The 18,362-nt window shown below is 55.9% G+C and overlaps 1 protein-coding gene across 1 annotated transcript in view; it reads left to right on the top strand.

Moving 5' to 3' along the window:
* The window catches only part of ncor2 (nuclear receptor corepressor 2), a 29,531-nt gene that overhangs the window by 10,305 nt on the left and 864 nt on the right, over positions 1 to 18,362 (top strand). The window contains 24 exon segments of the mRNA XM_068738472.1: positions 414 to 470; positions 1,187 to 1,239; positions 2,812 to 2,878; positions 3,711 to 3,883; positions 3,977 to 4,070; positions 4,251 to 4,429; positions 4,873 to 4,927; positions 5,014 to 5,112; positions 5,504 to 5,712; positions 6,859 to 7,019; positions 7,500 to 7,562; positions 11,569 to 11,711; positions 11,842 to 11,977; positions 12,217 to 12,482; positions 12,484 to 12,602; positions 13,280 to 13,400; positions 13,912 to 13,950; positions 13,953 to 14,139; positions 15,460 to 15,624; positions 15,717 to 15,853; positions 16,699 to 16,798; positions 16,893 to 17,000; positions 17,423 to 17,514; positions 18,160 to 18,304. Coding sequence (XP_068594573.1) covers positions 414 to 470; positions 1,187 to 1,239; positions 2,812 to 2,878; positions 3,711 to 3,883; positions 3,977 to 4,070; positions 4,251 to 4,429; positions 4,873 to 4,927; positions 5,014 to 5,112; positions 5,504 to 5,712; positions 6,859 to 7,019; positions 7,500 to 7,562; positions 11,569 to 11,711; positions 11,842 to 11,977; positions 12,217 to 12,482; positions 12,484 to 12,602; positions 13,280 to 13,400; positions 13,912 to 13,950; positions 13,953 to 14,139; positions 15,460 to 15,624; positions 15,717 to 15,853; positions 16,699 to 16,798; positions 16,893 to 17,000; positions 17,423 to 17,514; positions 18,160 to 18,304 — 2,968 coding nt within the window.

Here is an 18,362-nt window from a genome sequence, read left to right as displayed (position 1 = left end):
CGGGACGGAGGGTCTGCACACATGTTCAGGATAAAGCTGAAGGAATGGAGGCGGTCCTTCCTGCCCCCGTACCGCTCCGCTCCTGCCAGGCGTGTTGGCTCGACGCCTGATTGATGTAGGCGGTAACCTGGAGAACTTCCTGTGAGATCCGACGCCGCTCATCCTTGCCCTGCTTGTTGCTCTCCCACTCACTTTCTTTCTCTCTACCTCTGTTCAGGGGAGGCGAGCCTCCTTTTTAGTTTTTCTGGTAGCTTGAGTTAAAAGCTCTAATAATAGCCAGTGCTTCCATCCATCCATCCAGGAGGCGGTGGCGGAGCCTCAGCCCAGCGAGCATGCTCGCCACGTTGCCGTGGCGATGACGGGGGTGCAGGCAGCCGGCTAATGCGCTGCTTCTGTTTGTGTTCCCTCCCCAGAAAAAGGCTGAAGAGGCTCACCGGATACTGGAGGGGCTGGGACCCAGGGTAGAGCTGGTGAGTCATGTTCTCGTCTGCTTTGCTTCGGCTGCACTCGAGCGTTTCTCATATCAGGAAATCTTTTCCAGACCGTCAGATTTGTGGGATGGACGGGAGGCTGCTTCGAACGAGGAATCGGAAGGGTGGGGGTTGGATTGTCTGTTGCTGATGCGTTGCTTGATGACTAGTGAAAGCTCCATGAGTCCCTCCTCAGCGTCGGGTAATGCTGGAAGAGAACCAGCACTGGTACCGGTACCGCTATCTGGGTTCCATCCATCTTCTTGTAGCTGAGGCTGGTTTCAGTCGTACTTAGCATGTTGCCCAGCAACACCTCGATGACATCAGACGTTCCCCATCCATGGAGGGTTTGACTCGTCGCCAAGGAGAGCCGCGCTGGCTACAGGCGTGCTAACGTTAGCTGTGAACAGCTTGATGCTATCGTAAATACAGCGTTTGGATGTATTTTCATTTTGGGGGTTCTCCTGTGTCACGTTTCATCGTTCAGTCGTTTTTGGCGACGGGATCGCTCTCAGCGCTTTTGTTTTACTCTGACGCCGTCTCCATCAATAGAATGTAGATGTCTTTGTTTTGTTGTTTATCTTGCATATTCTCTCATCTCTCTGTTTCACACCCGGGGAGTCCCAGAATCCCCCCCCCCGCGCTGACAGTGTGTTTACCCGAAGCAGCGTCTGTAACGTCTGATTGGTTGATCTGTTGTTCCTTTCCTGTTGCAGCCTCTGTACAACCAACCCTCTGACACCAAGCAGTACCACGAAAACATCAAAATGTGAGTTTGTCACCACGCAAACCGGCACGCCTGCGTTAGACCGCGCCGAGCTGCAGCTGCGGAACCAGCGACGCCCACTGAGGGGCGCAGAACCTCGAGGCGGTCATCATGCCTGCGCGAGAATGAAAAGCTTCCTGTTCGGTCTCCTCTCAGACGGAAGCGAAACGCTGCGACCCGTAAATACCTGCGATGGTTGTAACTGTCGTCCGTAGTAGCTAAAGGTGCGTGAACCGCTTCAAAGCTAAAGAAAACTGAGAACTGATAAACGCCAAATAATGCTGATCGGGATTATTGGAGCCATGACACCAAACGCCTTCACCTGGTTACCGCGGCGATCAATGCTGCCTCTGTGCAGCTGTCATCTTTTAAGGATCAGAATTCAAAGAGCGTCATTGCGCTCCTGCCACCGCTCGGGATACGGTAGCACGAACGCCACCGGACGCGTCTGACCTCCTCGCCACGCTCTGCGCCGTCTTTCCTCCCTTTGATCCCTCGGCCGTTTGATCGGTATTATTGCCTCAAAGGGAATTAGCTGAAAGCGCTCCTCTGTGCTAACGCCACCGTGTCGCCCCCCCCCCCCCCGGCACAGTGGGCCTCCTTTGTTTCTCTGCCCGGGTTGGTGACCCCGCCACTCATCCCCACTTCCTCCGCCACTCGGCTGAAGGAGGATGAATCCACCTTCTTGCCGCTCTGGCTCGTCTCGGTGTTTGTGTGGCCGTGGGTTTGGATTTAACTTTGTTATTGCAGATAGCATGCTCAGGAAATGAGGAATGGGTGACGGCGTGAGTTTATCCCTCGAGACGTGAAAGGCCGTCGTCTTCTACCGCCGGCGACCCGTTTCCTCGTCCTCTGTCCTCGCCTGAAGCGACTAATGTAGAATGAGATGACATTAATCAGCCGGAGAACCTGACCTTCCAGCTGACAGATGAAGTGTCTCACGGCGGCGAGCGGGCCGGACGGCGCGGCGGCCGAAGGCGATTACTGGCCCCGACCTTTATTTGAAGCTTGGCAACTGGCTCGTCCCCGCCAGACAAGTTTTCTAGGTTTGCCTCGCCTCGCCTCGCCTCGCCGTGATTTCCGGCCAGAAGCAACTCTGAGTGAATCGAGCGGCGGCGTGCAAGGACAGGCGTCGCTGGTGCGTTCTGTTTGTTTACCGGATAATGGTCGAAGAGCAGAACGCTGCATACTCTGATCCGCTACGAGGCGAATGCAACGGCGCCATGTTGGACCGCGCGGGGGTCACAGCTCTGAAAAAGCTCTGAAAATGGTTTTAATGTTTAAAAGATGAAATGCTTTGACACACGTTGGTTCCGTCTGTTTCATCCTGGTTCAAACGGTCCTTTAATATCACCGACATCAAAGGGACACTTAACTTGGCGTCTTCGTTGTGTTCAGTTTACACGAGTTCCTTTGTTTATTCGCTATAACCGAGGTCGCCTACAGCCTTTGGCTCAAATACTTGATGCGGTCGCTCCGGACCTGAAGCTCTGGTGATCCGGTGTGGGAACGCCGTTTCCCTGGGCGTCCTCGCCGTGTCCTTCGCTCACACCCCGCTTCCTTCATCCCTCTCAGAAACCAGGCGATGAGGAAGAAGCTCATCTTGTACTTCAAGAGGAGGAATCACGCCCGTAAACAGTGGGTAAGTTTGGGATGACTCGGGTGACACCGGGCCAGCTGGCCCTGGAAGGGCGTGGCCACGTTAGGCCGACCAAAGAGGGAAAGGGCGTGACCGCTTAGAATGGATCGGTGGGGTTAGCTCTGCTAGCAGGCCCAGGCAGACATCCGATCATTGATGCCAGTCCTCGGTTTGATTCTGGAATTCACATCCATTTAGACATCGGGAATAAAAAGGCTTTGAATGCTTTCATCGATGTCACAGCTCTGCGTCTAAAATTAATTACAAGTTTAAGGAAGGCCAGTTTAAAAACGGCACCTGAGTGGGAGGCTTCTCTGGGGGGGCGGCGAGGAGAGTCATCGCCTCCGCTGGGGGTCGTGTCTCCAGCCGGCCAGTGAGGAAGCTGGGAAATCAGACCGCTCAGTGCCAGACTCCCCACGGAATCCCAGCGTCGCTCGTCCCGCTCCGCACACGTAGAGGTGTTGCATTGTGGGACAGAGTCCTGAATAGAATCAGGGATTTGATTCGGTTCAATTTTATTTCTATAGCGCCAGGTCACAACAGAAAGTTATCTCAAGGCACTTTACAGGAGCAGCAAGAAAAAAGGTCCCTGTAACAGGCAGAAACCTTGGCCAGAACCTGAGGCTCAGAGGACGGACATCTGTCTGGTCTCGCGGACCGAATCAGGGAGCTGATTCCACAATAAAGGAGGTTAACTGAAAGCTCCGCCCCCCCCAGTCTGCTCCTAACAGGCAGAAAGGCCTCGTCTCGCTGTTCCGTGTTCCATGTTGTGTGTCCTGACATCCGACGGAGGGATGTGCAGCGGCGTCATTTCCGTTTTTCCGTGGCTCTTCAGGAACAGAAGTTCTGCCAGCGCTATGACCAGCTGATGGAAGCTTGGGAGAAGAAGGTGGAGCGCATCGAAAGCAACCCGCGGCGCCGGGCCAAGGAGAGCAAGGTGCGGGAATACTACGAGAAGCAGTTCCCCGAGATCCGCAAGCAGAGGGAGCTCCAGGAGCGCCTGCAGAGGTGAGGTCGCGTGACTCCCATCGGCCGTTTCCGTGGATACTGCAACAAAACGGCGCGTTCGCCTGACGCGCCTCCTGTGCTCTCCTCCTGTAGCCGCGTTGGGCAGCGAGGAGGCGGGCTCAACTCGTCTGCAGCTCGCAGCGAACACGAGGTCTCTGAGATCATAGATGGAATATCAGAGCACGAGGTGAGCGCCGCCGCTAACGAGGCTTCCCCTCCGTCTTCTGTCCGTTGTTCACGCTGCTCGGGTTGAAGCTGGCGCTCCGTCTGGATGTCCGATCAAGGCGATGTCGTCTCCAGAAAGCCTCTGTGCCCCCCCCCCCCCCACACACACACTTCAGGATGTCGCTTTCTGTGTGTGCGCCAGAACACGGAGAAGCAGATGCGGCAGCTGGCGGTCGTCCCTCCGATGCTGTTCGACGCCGAGCAGCAGCGCATCAAGTTCATCAACATGAACGGCCTGATCGACGACCCCATGAAGGTGTACAAGGACCGGCAGGTCATGAACATGTGGAGCGAGCAGGAGAAGGACTCGTTCAGAGACAAGTGAGCCAGAGCCTTTGAGGCATGCGCTTCATAAATACGTTTATGAACAAGCAGATTCTCAGATCCTCGTTTGGGTAAATGTCCGTTTTCAGCGTGGAATGTGTGGATGGGCTGGTGGAAAGGAAGTGATGCTTCCCTTTCGTGAGAAACACGAGGAGGCGACGCAGGCCGCCGAATCGATTCAAACCCGAGGAAGAGCTCCGCGCTCTTCCTCGGGTTTGATCATCACTGGTTAAGTGTAAAATGTGATCATGGCCAAAGTGCCAAATCACAGTTTCGCTCGTTTGAAGTTGGCCATTCGTGACGGAGGAATGTTTTCCTGTGTCGGCGAAGACGTCGCCTCCTCGGCCGTTCTCTTTGTGCTTTCCTTTGATGTGCTCCGGCGCAAGCCGAGGGTTTCCGGTCACTCCCGTCGGTTGTTGAACGACTTTCTTCTCCCGCAGGTTCATTCAACACCCCAAAAACTTTGTTCTGATCGCGTCTTTCCTGGAGAGAAAGGTACGGATTCATTTTCCCCTCTTCGGTGGTTTTCCCGGTTTTCCCGGTGATGTTTTTCACAGAGTGGCTTTTCTGTCTCGTTTCAGACGGTGGCGGAGTGCGTGCTCTTTTATTACCTGACCAAAAAGAACGAGAATTATAAGAATATAGTCCGGAGGAACTACAGACGGCGTGGGAGGAGTCAGGTATTCTCGCTTTTTGCAGTGAATCAGTCGCGTGACAGACGGTCGAAGGCCAACCGGTGATTAAACTCCAGGCCTGATGACGCCGTCGGGCCGCCATTCGGTGGCGCTGGAACAATCTCTGCATCAAACAGGAACATCTAGCATCAGACCGGTTCGTAGCGGCTAAACGGCGTGCTGAGGAGACGGCGCAGGATTTATTCCTGACCTTCATTTAACAAATATTACCAGTTTACGTGGAAGTTTGTTCTCTTTTTGTGACGTAATTTAAGTTAAAAGCGTATTTTTCTTTGTGCGTCCAGCTGCCCAGGATGCAGGAGGCCTGACGGGGTATGCTGGGTATCCGGTTACATGGAGTAACAGATTACTTTGTGCTTCGTCTCCCTCGTTGCAGCACGGCCAGCAGCAGCAGCAGCAGCAGCAACAGCAGCAGCAGCAGCAGCAGCAGCAGCAGCAGCAACAGCAACAGGTGCACCGCGGCAGCCAGGAGGACAAGGAGAAGGACAAGGACAAGGAGAAGGAGAAGGACAAGGACAAGGAGGAGAAGGAGGCCGAGAGGGAAGAAGAAAAAAACGAAGCCGAAGACAAAGACGATGGCATGAAGTGAGTCGGCCAAAGCGTCGCAGGCATCTCTCAGTACCAGGGCCTTACTTAGTGAGTCGGGTGAGTCGGGTCGGGAGCAGAGGAAACGAGTCTGAGGTGATTCATCTCCACCACATCGCCGTGAAACGTTTCCAGCTCAGGCCTCGGCCAACCGAGGAGGGGCGAGGAGGAGCGAACGGTCTGCAGATCCAATCACTGCGCCGGCGCTCCCTCGCCTCCAGCTCCGCTTTCCACCGACGGCGCGGTCGGATTGTTCTCCCGGCTCCGCCCCTTCCCGATCACGCTGTTATTCTTTTTAAGTTCCATGTTTATTTTCTTAGTCTGGGGCTTTTGGGTGGGAAAAATAAGCAGAGAGATTAACCCACCTGTCAGTTTGAAATGCAGAAGGAATGTTGGTGTGGGGAGGGGGCGGGGGAGGGGGCGGCGCTCTGAGCTCCAGTGCCGGTGGAGGATGGAACGGGACCGTGTGGGACGCGCTCTAACGCTTCCTGCTTCGACATTTATCAGACCGGATGATGCGATCGGGGGATTCGGTGAGGATCCCTGAACAGCCGGCCCTCAGCGAGATGGAGGGAGGGGGGCTGCGGCTTTGGGCTCGGTGGCTACCGTCGTGCCGACTCGCCACGGATTGTGTGCTCGATGCTCTCGATTAGAGAACGCCGTGCGCTAACCGAACGCGGCGGCGTGAGGTTGTGTGCCAGACGATGAGCCGACCCGGTGATTGTTGGAGTTGGTGTGTGGACGACTGTCTGACCTTCTGGAGAGGCCGGCTAGCTAGTTAGCATACTGCTGTTGACGGGTATTAAACCTCCACCGGACCCCTCCCCTGTTTCCTGCCTCAGACGCGAGAATCTCGAAGACGAAACGTTTGTTTAGAATCCTGAGTGGAACGTTTCAGATCTTCTGTGGAGGTTTTCTCTTTCTGGTGAAACCGGATCAAGGATTGTGTTTGAACGCTCCTGCGGTGATTCTGGCTTTGGAAGCGGAGGCGAGGCCGTCGCTGTGACGCACCGGCGCCAGTAAACCGCCGTGCACTTCCTCCCTTGATGTTGCAACGCGGCGGTTCTTCGGTTCTTGCTCGTGTCGGCGCTTAGAAGGCCTCCACGGTAGTTTTTCATGCTGACGGTTTTCATTCCTCACTCGCAGGGACGACACCTCCGGAGAGGATGCGGAGGACAAAGAGCCCGCCGTGGCTTTCAAAGGGCGCCGCACCGCCAACAGCCAGGGGCGCCGCAAGGGCCGCATCACCCGCTCCATGACCAGCGAGGTGGAGGAGACCGCCACGCCGCCGCTCAGCAACGAGCTCGGTCAGTCGGCTGTTTCTTACCGCTTCGCCTTTCTATCTTTGAACGCCGTGAACCTGCGTCGGGTTTAAATCCCAGCCGCCGGCCAAAGACGGAATGCTCGTTCGTTCCCTCGCCGACGGTGGAGCGAGTCGGACGCGCGCTCGGCCTGCAGGCTACGGGATGTTTCAGCAGACGCAGCGGTGGAATCCCCGCCGCCGTGCAGAGGTCACGCGGGGTCGGGGGCGGCCCAGCCAGTTGTTGTGTCTATAATCATTAACTGACTTCTGTCCTTGGATTTCCTGCTTCCTCGCTCTAAAGCAAACAGCGACCCCCCCCCCCCCCCCCCCCGGGCTGCCCCTCCTTATCCTCTCTGCTTCTCTCATTTCTCTTTCCTCGTGTCAGTCACTCCCTAACCGACTTGGCAACTACTGTCCACTCCCCTTCCTCCTCCTCCCTCTCGCTCTAACTTGCTTTCCTTTTTCTTTTCCTCTTTTTTTGCAGCCAATCTGGAGATGAATGAAAGTTCTCGCTGGACTGAAGAAGAGATGGAAACCGCCAAAAAAGGTAAAACGCAGCGACGCCGTCTCGTGCTCGATCCGAGGGGGCACGAGTCGAGCCGTTTCCTTCTCTGCTGTGACTTCCTGTCAGCGCGGCAGAAATCACCACGTGTGTGTGTGTGTGTGTGTGTGTGTGTGTGAGATCCTCTCTGGGCCGAGGCAGCCTGTCGTTCAGTCGGCCTGTTTATTGCCTCTGAGTGAAGATTACCCAGAGGGCTGATTCTCAGGGGACGCTGACTTTCTGCCCGCCCTCCTCCCGCCGCCGCCGCCGCCGCCGCCGCCGCCGCTCTACGGGAGCGTTTGTTGCGTGCAGTCGATGAGTATCGGTTGCGGGTGGTTTCTGATGTGAGAGGGAATCCCCACTGCTCCGTTCCAACAAATGCAGCGGTTGCCGTCGGTTACCGGTGCTGTCGACATTCAGGAACGTCGGCTCTTATGACATCTTAAATGACTTAAAAGTCTGTGCCGAGTTGTTAAAATGCATCTTTACCTTTCCAGGCTTTGGTTTTCAGCCCGTCTGCTCCTCTGTTTCCCTCCGGGGGTCAATAAAGTCTTATTGTGAATCTGTGAACTGAAGACCTTTCCCAGAGAGGATGTTACGATTTAGAAGCAGGTCTGTGGAACGTTTGCGTTCCTGCCGGAGCCATGTGGTTTCAAACGCCCTTCTGGTTTTAACTGTCGCCGCCCGCCCGAAATCAAAGCGTGACCAAATCAAACGGATTTGCATCCATGTGGAAGCTTCACAGAATCTGCGTCATCACTTTGTGATATCTCGTCTCGGTCGCTACGCAGCGCTCTTCACACAGACGGTGACGATGATGATGATGATGATGAGACCCTCGGTGCTTCCTCGCTGGTAGATGAAGTGTCTCCTGGAAGCAGCATGAACGAGACGTTGGAACCGCTTTCGGTTCTGAGGGGGGTTCCTCCTCCACTCGTGTCTTTCTGCCCACAGGGTTCTTTGTTCTTCGCTTCTTTAGCGGTAGCGGGCCCCGACCTGGCCCCCGACCTGGCCCCCGACGCGGCGCTCGCTGGTAGTCCTGCTTCATGTTTTCAGTTCCATTCTCCTCCGCTGAGATTCGAGCAGCTCTCCATCCCAGAGGATTAGTCTGGCAGCCCGGTGACTTGAATCGGGGGGGGGGGGGGGTTATGTAACCACAGCCCGAGAGTCCCAGCCTCTGCTCTGGGGGGGGCCGATGAAGAGGAGGAGCCACCCTTGCTGTTTTTCATCATTTTAAACCACCGCCTTCACTTCGGCCAAAAGGGATTCCCCGTCCGAGCGGCAGGGGGCTTGACGTGTGTCTGTTTAAAATGGCTTTAGGTGTCCCGATCCTGCTCCTCCACAGGGTGCTCATCACCCTGCATGGGGGGGCCACGCTGGGAGGACTGCCGGTCTTTGAAAGCCACGCTCTTAAACCCAGAAGCGCCGGCTTCCCGTGTGCCAGAAGTTTGTGTTCGGAGGTTGTGTGTGTGTGTGTGTGTGTGTGTGTGTGTGTGTGCGCGCGCGTGCGTGCGTGCGTGCACTAATCTGGCAGGCTCTGCTCGGGTGCAGGCAGCTGGATAATGGCCCCCGCTCTGCTCGCTGGAGGAATCCTTTTAAAGCAGCAGGTAGAAAAGGCCTCATTTTCTCCCCCAGCTCGGCCCGTCTCGGCCTTGGGAGGTGGCAGCGCTCCAGATTGGCAGCAACTGTGGAAGCTTTTGGCAAGTGCCCCCCCCCCCCCCAACTCACTTTGTCTCTGCCCCCACTCGCTGTTGTTATAGACTGGAGGGAGGTCACATTCAAGATGAAAAGCAGGTCAGTCAGGAAAAATGTGAAAGCCTTTCTGCCTTCTCATGGTATCAACGTCAACTCCCTCGCTCCCCATCCTGTCCCGCCTCCTCGTAGCCTCCTCTCCATTTCTGTATCCTTCCCTTCCATTGTCCCGCTGGCTCAGTGGCGCCCTCTCTCTCTCCCTCTCTCTCTCCCCCTCCCTCCTCCCCTCTGTTTACTCTTGGACTGCCCGACTGTTTGTCTGTGTGCTCTAGTATTAACGAGAGCTGGGGAGAGAGGGTTCGAGCGAATGCACCGCGGTGCCTGCTGGCAGCCTGAGGTGGGGGGAGGGAGGGAGGGAGGGAGGGAGGGAGGGAGGGAGGGAGGGAGGGAGATAGAGGAGAGATCAGACGAGGAGAGAGAGAGAGAGAGAGAGCACATAGCACCGCCCCACAGTCCCACTTTCCTGTGGAAGTCTTCCCAGACGACCGCCATTGGGGAGAGAAACGGCAGAGGAGAACAGACCGGCGCCGAGGACAGACGGCGCGAGGAGGACCGGGAGGAGGCGCGACCAGGAGCATGTGCCGTTTCGGAGCATGTCAACCTGACACCGGCTCAAGTATCAGGCCAGCTGGCGGGGCCGTTTTCACCTCCTCCGGTCTGGATCGGAAGGCCCGGCCCCGAGGAGCTTTCCGAGTGGCCGTCCAGAGATCAGGCGGTCCGGTAGCGCCCTCCGCCTCAGGACCGCGGGACGACAGGCATGTGACCGACGCCAGCAGACACTTTCTCTCTGCGCCAGGTGTTGTGAGGAGCTACTGGGGGGTACGGCGTCCTGATTGGGTGCGGGACTGCCACCTGCTCCGGTCTCGCTGCTGCCTATTGGATGTTTGTCCTGCGTGTGTTGCTCCGACAACTAAACCCGGAGCCAGCCCTGACTGCGTGGAGTGACCTTTGACCTTCAGTAAATGAATGATGGCGTCCGGTTCAGCGGGTTCGGCGTGAGCGCCGCTCGTCTGTGTGCGGGTGGGAGGGGCCACCCGGTCAATGGTTAATCCTTCCTCGGGCTTCCTCCAGAAGCTTTCCGAGCGCCGCGGAATGTTTCAGCTGGAGAACCTCGTGCACTTTAACACTCGAGAGGTTGTAGGTGCGGCACGGCGTTCGGGCGCTTAAAGAGCAGCTTCTTTTTATACAGGCATCAATAAATAGTCGATCTCGTCTTCTCACAGCTGCTGGATGACGCCGCGGCGTTCGTGTTGGTTTCCATGTGAAAATGAAATATCCGCTAAATGGCTTTGCCAGAGACGATGGGAACGTAAATGAGGGATTGTGCTTGAGCTCTGCTGGCTCTCAGGATGTCCCAAAAAGCTGACCGGGAGAATACTTTACAGGTGCTGACAGAGCTACGAGCCCTTCTCGTTCCAGAGGGGCTTCTTAAAGGAAAGGTTCTAACCCCAAGAATGAGACGCCGCCGCTCCGTTAGCGGCTGGAAGATGCTTGACTTTGTGTCGAGGGTAACTTCTTTTCCCGCGTCATGATGAGCATCCCGTGTGACTAAACCCCCGAGGGAAACGCGTGGACCTCTAATGGAGTCGTAAACCGCAGTCCTGCTGCCTCCATCAAGCCATGAGACGCAGCGACCTCTGACCCCGTGTCCGAGGCTGTCCCTTTGCCAGGAGCCGTCATCCTGGTGCAGGAAACGAGTTGGCGGCGTGAACTAAGCCTGTTCTAGCGCGCAGCGGTAATGAGCGGCCTTCAGCTAGCGGCGCTCTCTCTGGGCGGGGAGCGAACGCGATCTGTCTTCCCCACTCACTTCCACCGTGTGCCCTTTGCAGCGCTCCTTTCAGCGCACACGCACACACATGCTGTGCTGTGTGTGTGTGTGTGTGTGTCTGCAGACGCAGTCATGTGGTCGGCCTGGTAGAGAACCAGGATTTCTTGGAAACGGATCACCTAAAAGTCGGCGAGGACGTGCGTGACCTCGGCGGAGCGACTTGGTGATGTCACCGTGTTCGTGACGGCCGGGCCGCCACGCCAGCGCGCCTCTGTCTGAATCGTGTGGCGTCCTGCCATGCTGCTGCTGGGAGGCGGCGCCTCTGAATGCTAACGGAGCTCAGCGCTATTGATCGGCTATAGACAGACTCCATCTTGTGCACTTAGAGACTGACGTGGGAGATTTACTGAATATGATGGGCGTGCAGGTTTACACGTCACCAGCGTCAGTCTCTCTCTCTCATCGCTTTGCTTGCCCGCTTGTCTCTTCCAGGGCTTCTCCAGTATGGTAGGAACTGGTCCGCCATCGCCAAGATGGTGGGCTCAAAAACCGTGTCGCAGTGCAAGAACTTCTACTTCAACTACAAGAAGAGGCAGAAACTGGACGAGATTCTCCAGCAGCATAAAATGAAATCGGTGAGCTCCTGGCTCCGGTGAAGGCGGTCATGCTTTTTTGCGCATGACCGCGTTGCAAAATCGTCTCCCGCGCGAACAGATCTGGGTTCTGTGAGCTGCTTGTGTTTAGTTGGTCCTTGTTTCAACCCAGGAGAAGGAGCGAAAGGCCCGGCGCAGGGGCAAGGCCCTGCAGAACGAGGAGACCAGCGCCCCGTATGCAGCAGAGGAGGAGGAGCTCGAGGGTTCAGGAGCAAGTGGCAATGAGGAGGAGGCCCCTGAAGATGAAGGTACCCCAACCCCAAGAGCTGCGTGCATGTTAGAAAACGTAGCTCAAGTTCTCCTGCTAGCCTGAAGAGCTAGCAGTCACGCTCGTGTCTGTCCTCTGAAGCCCTGAGGAGGGAGGGGGGGGGGGCGGGATCCATCCGTCCTCCCTTTTGGTTTTTGGTTCCTGTTCATTGTACGGTGAAACCCGGTCGCGTCTGGTCGAGCAGAAAGTCCTGATTCTTTTCTCCTTTTCTCCTGCCAGGCGCCAACAACAGCTCCGACACCGAGAGCTTGCCCTCGCCACACTCATCGGAGGAAAGCAAGGCCAAGGAGGAGGGCTCGGGCAGGTCAAAGGCCGGCGCCGACAAGGAGGCGGCCGGGGAGGAGAAGCCTCCGGTCGGCGAGGAGTCGGACGCTGCCATCAAGCAGGAGATAAAGACCGAGACGGGGGAGCCCAACAAGGAGCAGCCGGCGCTGCCCAGCGACGATAAAAAGCCTCCCGCAGCGGAGGAGGAGGAAACCAAAAAGCTCCACCAAGAGCGCCAAGAAGGAGCACGGGGCCAAGTCGGGCCCCCACGGGGACAGCGACTCCAGCGCCACGTGCAGCGCCGACGAAGTGGAGGAGGCGGAGAGCTCCGATAAGAGCAGGTACCAATGGTTTCAGTTCAGTCTTTCAAAGGAGGGTCGAATGTCTCCGGTCTCTGCTCAGAGACATCCAGAACCCGGGCCCAGTAAAGGTACTGGGCCCGGGTTCTGGAGTGTCATCGGTTGCCGAGCGACGCTGCACTGAAACCATACATGTTCCAACGCCGCAGGCCGCTCTTCTGTGTCGACCACGGATTGTATTTCCAATTCATACGAACGAGGACGGATATTTACTGTACACAGAAGTCCGGTTTGTGCACGTCTGCGAGCGAGGCCACGAGGAGCGGCCGTCGGGCTGCGTGGGAGGAGCCATTAGTCCTGGTTGCAGACGATTTGCTCGGTTTTTTTCCATGACAGCAGACGACATGTCCCGGCAGAGCCGAGGGAAACGCTGCCCTCCGAGCCAAAGCAAACAAAAGCAGCGAGTGTCTGTCTGGAATCCAGGCTGAACGCGTGCACGACACAGACACACACACGCCCCCCCCCCCCCCCGCCCCCCCGCCCCCCCGTGTGTGTTAATGCGCTGTCGAGGGAGTGATTGTGAGTCTGCAGGGAGACGGACGCAGGTGTCCGCTGAGCTGGAAGTGTTCTCAGAATCACGGCGAGCTCTGACTCGTTCACTTTACGGTGTTATTTATGACGTGGTGAATATTCAGCGTTTCATCCGTTCCTCTGCGCAGGATGATGTCTCCACGGCCCAGCCTGCTGAACTACGCTCACGATGGAGTCATATCCCCCGCCCTGCACAAGCCCCTGGACCTGAAGCAGCTGAAGCAGAGGGCTGCTGCTATTCCCCCCATCGTGAGTCACCTGTTGCACACCTGCCCGTGATGCACCCGGTTAGCTGGCCGGTTAGCTGGCCGGTTAGCCAGTTGGCTAGCTCGCTCGAGCGAAATCGCCGCTTTCTTTCTTTCTTTTTTTTTTAATTGCCTGTTGAGTTCCGGTTGAAATGCACTCCTGCTTCATTTAGCCTGCTGCTTAGCGTTAGCAGGACATTAGCTTACGATGCCCAACGGTGTCGATCTCAGATGCTGTTTCATCGTCGTTCTAATTTGCACGCTCTTCCTTTGCAGTACTATCTGTCAACGGAGATAAAATCTGGTGAAATTAAGTCCTATTTGTCTAAGATAAGCTGAACAGACGGAATATGATGGGATAGATCGCGAGTATCACAAACGTCTGCTTTCCACCAACTAAAAGATGCTAACTTGTTACCGTGGCAACCGAATGCTGCGCCTGAGGATCCTGAGGGAGCACGAGGGGCTTCTGTTTGCTGTGATCTGTTTTTTTTAAACGTTTTCATCTCATCTAGATGCCTGAAGCCTCCATGCAGGGGGTCCGTGGGGCGTAGGCGGCAAGGCGGTGCTGCCCCCCCACGCCCTGGCGCTGTACCAGCAGCAGATCACCATGGCCCACGGGGAGTCCTCCCAGGAGGTCAGGCAGCAGCCTTACAACCCCCAGGCAGAGAGGGACAGGGAGGCCCTCCACAGCAGCAGCCCCCGGGGTCGCCCCCGCAGCCCCGCCGCCAACGACAAGGACGGTAGGCCACACCTCCATCATCAGAGGTCGGGTGGAATCGATGCTTCACGAGTTGCACCCCCCCATTGGTGTCCCGTCCGTCTGCACGATCGCTGCCGTTCTGCAGCTGCAGGGGTGAAGTGGAAAGTGTTCAGCTCAGCGACACGGCGCTGAAGGAGAGAGACTTGGGCTGTGATGCTGTCGAGCGCCTTTGATCTAGTTTTACTTTGTTGGTCCTTGCTGCAGCCTTGACTTTCTGGGACACTGGTGGAGCGAGGGAACTGATAAATGATCTGGTATCGCTCTTGACCCAGAAGGCACTGGAGTTTCGATCGGTGCCCTTGCTGCGGGCTCAGACATGTTTTGTTTTTTATAGCCACAGCAGCTGTGAGCTCTTAAATGCACCGAACACGTTTTGAGGAGTTTTTAGAGAAGATAAAAAGGCTAAAAAATGCTCGTTCTGTAGTTCCCGACGCAGAAATAGGTGAACAAGCTGCTTTCTAGCCGCTGCTCTGAGCCCTCGCTGTGGTTATGCTAGCTACGTGTTGATTCTGTGAGGATGTGATGATCTGTGGTGTGTTTGTGTCCCTTCAGAGCTGAGAGGCAATGACAAGTGGTTACTGACCCTCCTGCCAGGATTAAGTAGGTTCACCCACCGCCACGCCGGTTTCCTTTTGTCGTTACACCTGCAGGGAATGGTTCAACCGAGAACGAAACGTCAGTCAGCCATCGCTCGCTGCTCGCCTCCACGCCGACGGGGAAGTCAGGAGAAGCTTCTTTGTTCACAAAACATTTCTGGAGCTTCAGCGATCCGGCGTGAAGGTTGAGACCTAAAAAAAAAAAAAAAGGCATCAAATATATATTTAATCCAAGTCTGCCAGAGACCCAGGCCGTCTCGGGCGCCGTGAGACGAGGTCAGCGAGAGCTCTGTGTGACGCAGGTGAACGCAGAGATCACGAGCTCTCATTGGTCTAATCGAGCCTGTGCACCGTGTCAGACACATTTAGCTTAGACGCCTAAAGAGGGGTGTGAACGGCATCTTTTCAAGTCTGTCTCGGATCGCCGGCCGCCTGGAGACTTGGATCGCGCTGTAAGAGCCGAACAAGTCGGGAGAACATCGCTGCTTTACGATGAAGAAATCATTTACCGACTCGGAAGCTTCGCTTGACTTTAATCGGCACGTTGCAGATTATGGATGGATTTCAATGATTGAGTGAACACCCTTCTGTGCTGGGTGTTCTTCACGGTGGCTTGTTGTCTGGGACGGGGGGGTGGCGTGATGTGATCGGGTGGTGGCGCCTGAAGAACCGCCTCATGGATTAGTCCTGGCCTGTTGTTGCAGAAAAGTCCCGGGCGTTCTCTCCGCACGGCGAGCCCAAGAAGCAGTTGTTTGGCCCCGATGACCTGAGGACCTCCCACCTGGGTCGGCCGGTTCTGGCCCCATACCCCATGTCCCCACGGGAAATAGCCAAGATTAGCCATGACCAGCACCTCCTGCACTTCAACTGTGAGTCTCATCGGCCCCACCCTGAATTAACAACCTCCTGCTGCCGTAGATCAAACGCTTAAATCTTGATCATGTCTCCTCCTGCGTTCCAGCATTTCAGCAGGCGGGACACCCTTCAGTCCCCGGTCTGCAGCCGGACGGTGGGCGGCTAGCAGCAGTGAGGCCGCTAACGATGCCAGAGCCACCGCCACTCATTTCCTCCACCAAACCTGGAGGCTCCATCACACAGGTAGCGTTAGCTGCAGCACTGGCTGCAGACATGCTAATGTTAGCTGAAGCTCTAGTTGTAGGCGTGCTAGTGTTAGCTGCAGCTCTAGTTGTAGACGTGCTAGTGTTAGCTGCAGCTCTAGTTGTAGACGTGCTAGTGTTAGCTGCAGCTCTAGTTGTAGACGTGCTAACGTTAGCTGCAGCACTGGCTGCAGACATGCTGGTGTTAGCTGAAGCTCTAGTTGTAGGCGTGCTAGTGTTAGCTGCAGCTCTAGTTGTAGACGTGCTAGTGTTAGCTGCAGCTCTAGTTGTAGACGTGCTAATGTTAGCTGCAGCTCTATTTGTAGACGTGCTAGTGTTAGCTGCAGCTCTAGTTGTAGACGTGCTAACGTTAGCTGCAGCTCTAGTTGTAGACGTGTTAGCTGCAGCTCTAGTTGTAGACGTTCTAGTGTTAGCTGCAGCTCTAGACGTGCTAATGTTAGCTGCAGCTCTAGTTGTAGACGTGCTAGTGTTAGCTGCAGCTCTAGTTGTAGACGTGCTAGTGTTAGCTGCAGCTCTAGTTGTAGACGTGCTAGTGTTAGCTGCAGCTCTAGTTGTAGACGTGCTAGTGTTAGCTGCAGCTCTAGTTGTAGACGTGCTAATGTTAGCTGCAGCTCTAGTTGTAGACGTGCTAGTGTTAGCTGCAGCTCTAGTTGTAGACGTGCTAGTGTTAGCTGCAGCTCTAGTTTGTAGACGTGCTAGTGTTAGCTGAAGCTCTAGTTGTAGACGTGCTAGTGTTAGCTGCAGCTCTAGTTGTAGATGTGCTAGTGTTAGCTGCAGCACTTTTTACTGATATTGTAAATGGGTCTCGTATGTTTCTTTTTCCAGGGCACCCCGGTGCAGTTACACGGCCCAGCTCACGGGCTGGACCACGGGAAGATGCCCCCCACACAGATGGGTTTGTCTTGGATGGATCAGAGGAAGATGGGTGAGTAAACCTTGTCTCTTGTCCACTTCTACCTCACTCGTCCCTCGTTGCTGTCCTTCTGTTGATACCTGCTCTCTCTGGGACGAATCACCAGGTCCTTTCCCCATGGTGAAGCAGGAACAGTTGTCCCCTCATAGTCTGTCCTCTCAAGCCGACAGCCTGTCCACCCACGGGATGCCTCATGACGCTGCTGCTGGACGCGGTGGGTGGACGATTTTTCTTCTGCTTCAGCCCGTGTACAGTTGACAGGAATGTTTGCTTTGCTTCTTTGTCGTGGTTTATTTGAAACGCCCCGTTTTTAACCATGGAGCCGCCGCTCGCCCTCCAGCAGCAAAGTCAAACCTCGAGTTTCCCCCAAATGTCCCGTCACATTAAAAAGATCGATGTCCTCGACTTGAACGGAAAGGAGCAGACTGGAGTGAGTTCAGGACCAGTCTCTGGACGTCGGCCTCTTTTGAGTTAGAAGCTCGTCTAATCCGACGGAGCGTGAGAGGATGTGGAGAGGTGGTCGGCCACCTGCAGACACTTTTCATCCCCCCCCCCCCCCCCCCCCAGCTGGACAAGCGCTTGTGTTTGCTGCGGAGCTTGAACCGTGCTTCTTTGTCTTTGCGGCCCCCCTTCCAGCTGTTCAGGGCGGGAGCATCACTAAGGGCATCCCAGGGACCAGAATGCATCCAGATTCGTCCATCTCCTGTCGGGGGGGCTCCATCACTCAGGTGAGCTGGAATCATCGGTTTATGACGTAATCAGATGCCATTGACGGGGAATGACTTTATTCTTATTCCATAAGGATTAACTTGGTTCCATGTAGTAGTTCTGTCCTGGCCCCGCCCTCCCAGCGTTGGGGGGGGGGAGGGGTGTCCGGATTTTTAACGGCCGCCGTCGTTCACTTTGGTTTGTTTGCTGATGAAGGCTGCGGGATTTCCCTGCTGCTGTGACACAACCACGGCCCTCGAGTGGCCTTGTTGCCATAGCGACAGGGACGAGCTGTACCGTGCCTGTTCCCCGTTTGGTTTATCTACTTACTTTGGCCAGGCCATCGATACTCCCGCTGTAATGTTCCATCCAAGCGGCGAACAGGAGAAGACCAGTTACCATGGCGATAGATCAGGAAGGGAAAGTGCTAAAGGGTCGTCAGGACAGTTTCCTTTGTTTGTTTACAGGTGTGTGTGATTTCCAGGTGCGAGCGTAGATATCAGCAGTAGAAGGTCCGACAGGAAAGCCCTGAGCAGGACTTCCATTGGTTGCCTATCAACCAATCAGGCTTCGGCTGCGTGAAAATCCTTCGCCGGTTCTGAAAATGTTCGCTTTGACACCGGGATGATGAAAGGCAGGTCCGTTCTCCCGTCTCTTCTCTAAAGGGGACGCCGGCCGACGTTCTGTACAAAGGAACCATCACGCACCTGTTCACGGAGGACGGCGCCGGCCGGGCCGAGCGGGACGAGGTCCTGCCCAAACCTCAGGTGCTCTACGAGGGCCTCAGCGGGCACATCCTCACTTTGGAGCGTGAGTCCACTTCAGACCAGCAGGTCTCACGGGGCCCGTCTCCGACTCTAACCGGAAC

This window comes from Brachionichthys hirsutus, chromosome 4 (assembly GCF_040956055.1).
Source record: "Brachionichthys hirsutus isolate HB-005 chromosome 4, CSIRO-AGI_Bhir_v1, whole genome shotgun sequence".
Lineage (NCBI taxonomy): Eukaryota > Metazoa > Chordata > Actinopteri > Lophiiformes > Brachionichthyidae > Brachionichthys > Brachionichthys hirsutus.
This window is presented reverse-complemented; position numbering and strand designations above follow the sequence as displayed.